This window comes from Syngnathus acus, chromosome 8 (assembly GCF_901709675.1).
Source record: "Syngnathus acus chromosome 8, fSynAcu1.2, whole genome shotgun sequence".
NCBI lineage: Eukaryota > Metazoa > Chordata > Actinopteri > Syngnathiformes > Syngnathidae > Syngnathus > Syngnathus acus.
The window spans coordinates 1-7,955 of record NC_051093.1 but is presented as its reverse complement, the minus strand read 5'-3'; the positions used below and the strand labels follow the sequence as shown (position 1 = coordinate 7,955).

Here is a 7,955-nt window from a genome sequence, read left to right as displayed (position 1 = left end):
TGTTATTTCTAAAAAGGTGCATATTTTTTGGGTCCTTAGGTGTCCCTAAGTACGAATATGCCGCGCTTTTTTGGTTATGACGTCGCGTATACGAAATATGCGGCATCTATATATAGACTATGTGCTGATACGTGCACAAAAATCGGAGCATTCTGACGATTTGCAAGTGTAACGTGATGTAATTTATTTGAATGTTCAGAGATAGTTGTGTTTTACACGTAACAGCTGTCTGCAACATGAAAGGGACCATTTCCACAATTTTCAATGGGCGTGCATGTGCAACGGCGGCCGTCATCCCCAGGGTATGGGGACCAGCCGTAAGAAAATGCCAAAGTTTCTATGAACACAAGTGGCTTTCATAGCCGTATTTATTTGCAACAAACTTTCAACAACAAACTTTCAAACTTGCGGTACCATAAACGCAGATATAAACTGTAACTCAGCAGTGATGATGTTCAGCCTTGCGCCGCCACTTCCGGTCAGAAAACGGATCACGCGACCAGTGCTTCTCACACATTTTATTCCGGCTGGTGGTAAGCACGGAAACACTTCACAGTGCACAGTGCCACAAGGCACTTGGAGCACGCACTGGACGGACGCGACTTGCAAGTCGGCAGTGCGCACTTTCGGCCTTGCGCCGCCACTTCCGGCCAGTGCTCCACGGTGTCGAAGCGGGAGTCATCGGCAACTGCGCACACGCGCGGTCTGCCCGATCTCCGAGCTCGAGTGGCGCCTGGTGCTGCAACCAGAGTTCGGGCCACCTCGCGTCGGAACTCCAGCAGAGACATCCCGCTGTGCTCATCCAGCCGGTGCAGCACCCATGCATTGAAGACGGCCGCGTCCAGCATCCAGGTGAATATCGGCCACCACCACTTCTTCCGGCGCATGTTGATGCGGTAGAGCTCGATGCTCTGGTCGGCGCGGTCCGTGCCGCCCATGCTGCGGTTGTACAGCTGGACAACAAATGGCTGGTCCACTGCCACCTTCTTCTTCTCCTGCCTTGACCAGCGTGACACCTTCTGCAGAGGATGCTCAGCGGCGAGGGTGGAGGCGATGGTGACCACGGCGTTATCCTTCCACCGAGTGAGCGCAATCTTGTTTGCCGTGTCTGTCGTGTACCACGCGGCTTCCTCTTCATAGCCTTCTGATCTGTGATCGGGCAAGAGCGCGGGATGCGGTTTTCTCGGATCGTCCCCGTGCAAGCGTAGCCCCGCCTGCGCAGCTCTGCAACTAGCGGGAGGCCGGTGAAGTAGTTGTCTATGTAGATGCGTAGCGGAAGTGCACGCACAGCATCGGGGAGGTTGTCCAGAAGTCGAAGGAGCGTGCCACCGCCCTTGCCGAACTTGCGTTCCACTTCAGAGGCATCTACACTCGCCCCCTGGTAGATGTCGAAGTGGAGCAGGAAGCCGTTGGTCCCACTGTTCAGGCACCAGGCCTTGTAGCCGAACCGCACCGGCTTGTTTCGGATTGCTTGCTTGCATCCGTGTCTTCCAAAGTATTCAATCATTGCCTCGTCCAGATCAAGATTGCAGTCCATTGGATACGCCTCCCCGAACCGAGCGTTGAGGATGTCCATCATGGGACGCAGCTTTGTCATCCGGTCGCTGCTGTTCTGGCGCGTGTTGTCGGCACAGTGAATGTAGCGGATGATCTCCTCGAACCTGTTGCGTGACATGGCCCCAGCGACGAGGGCGCAATGGAGATCTTCATCTGTGTTCCAGTAGTGTCGGCGACTGGGGAGCTGGTGGTAACCCGAGAGCAGCAAGATCCCCACCACGCGCTTCAATTCTCCGATGGTGAGCTGGAAGTTGGAGTCAGTCACCGCCGCATACTTGATGGTCTCGCGAACAAGGTGAGGATATACATCGGAAAGGAAGAAGTCCAGCTTCTGAACTGCGCTCTTTCCAACCAAAATTGTGGGGACGGCGAGAGGCCTGGCGTCCGGGAATTTTGTCAGGCGCGTTTTACTGTTGGTCCAATTGTAGTCCAACACATCTTTCTGCGAGCGTTTCTTTGAGGTGGAGGCCTGTTGGGGCTCCTCTTCTTCCTCAGTGTCGCCATCATCATCATCTCCGATCACACGTCCGTCGGCGAGGACCACCACGGCGGGAGCGCTAAGCTGCCGTACCGAGAGTTTATTGAACGTTCCTCCGCAGTCTTCCTCGCCCGTGTCTTCGTCAGACTCGAAACTGACCACGGGTGGAGCAATAAAGATTTTATCCACAACTGCGTCCTCATCTTCGATTGCATCGAAGACCTCCATCGCCGACTGTGTACCCATAGACGCGGATAGTCTATGTATAGATGTTTCGCATAAAACAATACATAGAGGAAATACGTTAGGGCGAATCATCACTGCAATCACATATGTCAATAACCATTATATGATAATTGTTCCCTAAAAGTTTCACCCTGCTATCTCGAGTCTATCATAATTTCCCGGAGCTCACCTTTTTGCATCTTCCATCGTGAATCGCGATCGTCCGGCTTCGCTCACTTAGCATGCGTGACTCATAAACTGGGAAAATGGCAGCGGTTCCGGGTTCGACAGGTCAAAGGTTGGTTATAACCGGATACAATCGGCACGAATGCTTGTCGTCATTTGACGGCGTCGGAAGCTGCGGAAATTGGAGCGTCTACATATAGACTACAGGCTGAAACGTAGTCTTCAGTTGTTGTAGTCTTTGAAGTTGTATTTTCGGACTTCAAAAACAAAACCGAGATCATTCAGAAAATTAAAGACATGCCTCTCCGCACAAACAATATCACCGATCAGCAAATCAAGGACATCAATTCAGCTCCAGCTTTCTCAATTGCCTGTGATGAGTCATGTGACGTGACCGATATCGAACAGACAGCTCTGCTATGCAGGTACGTGAACTCTAATGGGCCGCAAGAAGAAATTGATACCACTAAAAGGCCAAACACGGGGGGAGGACATCTGCGAGGCTGTGCTGCAGTGTTTAAATGACAGAGATACACACTAGCCACCTAATTTCAGTCGCTACAGACGGCACACCGAGTATGAGAGGGTCGCAAAAGTTTGTGACTTTACGACAGAAAGCATTGGATCGAAATTTGCTTGCATTCCATTGCATATTGCACCAAGAGGCGCTGTGTGCGTAAACATTCCCATTGGAGTGTATGGAGGTAATGAACCTTGTCATCCATATTGTGAACAAAATAATCGCAAAAGCATTAAACCACCGCCAGTTCCGTGAATTGCTAGATGAAGTTGACAGCAAATGTGCCGATCTCCTGCTGCACAACAAAGTCCGCTGGCTATCCAGGGGCGACGTTTTGCGTCGCTGTGTTGCTTTGTATTTTTAGCCTACTGAATTATTTTAATAGTAGGCATACAGCTCATGTATTGACAGTCTATGTTGCCTTATAAAAAGCTTTTAGATTTTTGTGGCTCCAGACAGGTATGTTTTTTTTGGGGGGGTCAATATTTCTCTTTGAACATTTTGGGTTGCCGACCCCTGGTCTATACCGTAACCAATTTTATACGTCTAAATTAGGTCGATATGAGACCAGACGTCTAATAGACGTCTATGGCTGACAGGGTATATAGCACGTGATTCAAGTGTGCCAAGCAGACATCATAATCTCCCCTTTTCCTCGATGGCATTTGGTGTTCATCTAACCCCCGGTAATCATGTGCACATTATGTACATGTCTGAATCCAAAGGATTTCTTTTCAGTGATGGTAATAGAAGGTGTCCACTAAAAATGCTCCAACTATTTCATCATCAATTAATCAGACATCCTCAAAGTGTGCACATCCTCCAAGTTCAGCCTCTCACTAGGAAACATTCTCCAAAGTGGTTTGCAGAAATTTGCTTCCATTTGATGAACATTTTTGCTGACAGATGTGATGGACTAATTTCATCTTCTCCAATGTCATATTTTCTTTGAAATGTCCTGTTTTTTAGTGTTGAGGTCTAAAAGATCCATCCATCCATCTTCTTCCGCTTATCCGGGGTCGGGTCGCGGGGGCAGCAGCTTTAGGAGGGACTCCCAGACTTCCCTCTCCCCAGCCACTTCATCCAGCTCATCCCGGGGGATCCCAAGGCGTTCCCAGGCCAGCTGAGAGACATAGTCTCTCCAGCGGGTCCTGGGTCGTCCCCGGGGTCTCCTACCGGTGGGACATGCCCGGAACACCTCCCCAGGGAGGCGTCCAGGAGGCATCCTGATGAGATGCCCGAGCCACCTCATCTGGCTCCTCTCAACGTGGAGGAGTAGCGACTCTACTCAGAGTCTCTCCCGGATGACCGAGCTTCTCACCCTATCTCTAAGGGAGAGCACGGACATCCAGCGGAGAAAACTCATTTCGGCCGCTTGTATCCGGGATCTCGTTCTTTCGGTCACGACCCATAGCTTATGACCATAGGTGAGGGTAGGAGCGTAAATCGACCGGTAAATTGAGAGCTTTGCCTTTTGGCTCAGCTCTCTCTTTACCACGACGGACCAGTACAGAGTCCGCATTACTGCCGATGCTGCACCGATCCGCCTGTCGATCTCGCGCTCCATCCTCCCCTCACTCGTGAACAAGACCCCAAGATACTTGAACTCCTCCACTTGGGGCAGGATCTCATCCCTGATCCGGAGAGGGCATTCCACCCTTTTCCGACCGAGGACCATGGACTCAGATTTGGAGGTGCTGACCCTCATTCCGACCGCTTCACACTCGGCTGCGAACCGCTCCATTGAGAGCTGGAGATCACAGCCTGAAGAAGCCAACAGCACCACGTCGTCTGCAAAAAGCAGAGACGCGATGCTGAGGTCCCCAAACCGGACCCCCTCAACACCTCGGTTGCGCCTAGAAATTCTGTCCATAAAAATTATGAACAGAATCGGTGACAAAGGGCAGCCTTGGCGGAGTACAACCTTCACTGGGAACGAATCCGACTTACTGCCGGAAACCAAACTCTGGCATCGGTGATACAGGGACCAAACCGCCCTTATCAGTTGGCTCGGCACCCCGTACTCCCGAAGCACCCTCCACAGAACCTCCCGAGGGACACGGTCAAACGCCTTCTCCAAGTCCACAAAACACATGTGGACTGGTTGGGCGAACTCCCATGCACCCTCGAGGATCCTGCCGGGGGTGTAGAGCTGGTCCACTGTTCCACGGCCAGGACGAAAGCCACACTGTTCCTCCTGAATCCGAGGTTCGACCTCCCGACGGAACCTCCTCTCCAGCACCCCTGAATAGACCTTACCAGGAAGGCTGAGGAGTGTGATTCCCCTGTAATTGGAACACACCCTCCGGTCCCCCTTCTTAACCCTTCGTGACTGCTTTGGCTCTACTGACTGGGACGTGTTTAGGAGGGCTGCCACTTGCGGCGGTCGGGCGGGCATTGAGGAGTATACTGACTTTGTTTCCTCCTACATCAGGAAGTGCATTGATGATGTGACACACTCAATACCCGTCGTCACTCGAGCTAACCGGAAGCCATGGCTGACAGGGGCTGTCTTCAGGCTGCTGAGGGCCAGGGACAAAGCCTTTAGAGCGGGGGATGAGGCTGGCTTGAGGACTGCGAGGGCCGACCTGTCCCGGGGCATCAAAGAAGCGAAGAGGGCGTTCTCGTGCAAAATTACCGCCCACTTCAAGGACAGCATGGACGCACGGAGCCTTTGGCAGGGCATTCAGACCATCACGGACTACAAGCCCGCGCCGCAGAGCTGTGAGGGCTACGTCCGTCTGCTCAATGACCTCAACCGCTTCTTTGCTCGCTTCGACGCTCAGAACAGCACTTGCCCGCTGAAGGCCACTCCCCCTTCCCACGAGCTGCCCCTGTGCCTCTCCGCCGACAGCGTGAGGAGGGCGCTTGCCGCTATCAACATCCGTATGGCGGCGGGCCCGGACAACATCCCGGGTCGAGTGCTGAAGGACTGCGCTGGTGAGCTGACGGGTGTCTTCACGGACATCTTTAACACTTCCCTGCAGCAGGCCATCGTCCCGTCGTGTTTCAAAGCTGCCACCATCGTACCTGTGCCGAAGAAGCCTGCTCCGTCCTGCTTCAATGACTACCGCCCCATGGCACTTACGCCCATCATCATGAAGTGCTTTGAGCGGCTTGTCATGGAGCACATCCGATCCGTTCTCCCCCCCACCATTGACCCCTTCCAGTTTGCGTACCGAGCCAAACGGTCCTCTGAGGATGCCATCTGCTCTGCCCTCCACTCGGCCCTCACCCACCTGGAGGGGAGGGACTCGTATGTGAGGTTGCTGTTTGTGGACTTCAGTTCTGCCTTCAACACCATTGTGCCGCAACGTCTCATCAGCAAAATCGACAAGCTGGGCCTCAGTACCTGCCTCTGCAACTGGCTACTGGACTTCCTCTGTCAGAGGCCACAGGTGGTACGTGTTGGCGACAAAATCTCCGCCAGCATCACGCTGAGCACAGGGGCCCCCCAAGGCTGCGTGCTCAGTCCGCTGCTCTTCACCCTCCTGACTGCACTGCCACCTACAGCGACAACCGCATAGTGAAGTTTGCTGACGACACGACTCTGGTTGGTCTCATCACCAAGGGAGACGAGACTCAATACAGGCTGGAGGTTGACCTTCTGACCACGTGGTGCAGGGACAACAACCTCCTGCTGAACGTCGACAAGACCAAGGAGATTGTTGTTGACTTCCGGAAGGGTCACGCCCAACACCTGCCGCTGACCATCAACGGTGCTGTGGTGGAGAGAGTGAGCAGCGCCAGGTTCCTGGGGGTGCACATCAGTGAGGATCTCTCCTGGTCCACCAACACCGCTGGCGAAGAAGGCCCAGCGCCGCCTGTACTTCCTTCGGAAACTCAGGCGAGCGGGCGCTCCACCGGCCGTCATGACTACATTTTACCGCGGCACCATTGAGAGCGTCCTCTCCAGCTGTATTGCTGTTTGGGGTGGCAGCTGCACTGACTACGACTTGAAGGCCCTGCAGCGCATAGTGAAAACGGCTGGTAAGACTATTGGTGCTTCTCTCCCCTCCTTGAAGGACATTTACACCTCCCATCTCACCCGCAAGGCGACCAAGATTGTGAGTGATGTGAGTCACCCCGCTCACTCTTTGTTTGATCTTCTGCCCTCTGGGAGGCGGTACAGGAGCCTGCGCTCCCGCACCACCAGACTCTCCAACAGCTTCGTACTCCAGGCTGTTAGGATCCTGAACTCGCTCCCCCTTTCTGCGTAGCGTCCTGTTCTTTGCGCTATGCTTACTGTCTGCTGTATGCACACTGGCTCAGTTTTGCTCCTCTTATTTATTGGGTTATTGGTTTATTATTTATTCATCGCTCATTTTATTTATTTATTATTTTTTATTAATTATTTATTGTTTGTGCCTTCTTGTTTTTATTTTGTGTCGTCTACTTGTATGTCTCGTCACCGTGGGATAGAGGAAACGGAATTTCGGTTTCTTTGTGTGTCTTGACATATGAAGGGATTGACAATAAAGCTGACTTTGACTTAAAGAGGGGAACCACCACCCCAGTCTGCCAATGCAGAGGCACTGTCCCCGATGTCCACGCAATGTTGTAGAGGCGTGTCAGCCAGGACAGCCCCACAACATCCAGAGCCTTTAAGAACTCCGGGCGGATCTCATCCACCCCTGGGGCCTTGCCACCGAGGAGTTTTTTAACTACCTCAGTGACTTCGAACCCAGAGATTGGAGAGTCCGCCTCAGAGTCTCCAGGCCCTGCTTCCACAATGAAAGGCGTGTAGGTGGAATTGAGGAGGTCCTCGAAGTATTCTCCCCACCGACTCACAACGTCCCGAGTCGAGGTCAGCACCACGCCATCCCCACTGTAAACAGTGTTGACGTTGCACTGCTTCCCCCTCCTGAGACGCCGGATGTTGGACCAGAATTTCCTCGGAGCCGTCCGGAAGTCATTCTCCATGGCCTCGCCAAATTCCTCCCACGCCCGGGTTTTTGCCTCAGCAACCGCCAAAGCCGCGTTCCGCTT

At 53.1% G+C, this 7,955-nt stretch overlaps 1 protein-coding gene across 1 annotated transcript; it reads right to left on the bottom strand.

Moving 5' to 3' along the window:
- Positions 1 to 518: 518 nt before the first annotated feature.
- Positions 519 to 2,263, bottom strand: LOC119125642 (piggyBac transposable element-derived protein 3-like). Its single transcript, XM_037256320.1, has 2 exons — positions 1,215 to 2,263; positions 519 to 1,149 (listed from the first exon to the last, which is right to left on the bottom strand). Exons 1-2 carry the CDS (start codon positions 2,261 to 2,263, stop codon positions 519 to 521), a joined length of 1,680 nt encoding a protein of 559 aa, XP_037112215.1.
- Positions 2,264 to 7,955: the final 5,692 nt, after the last annotated feature.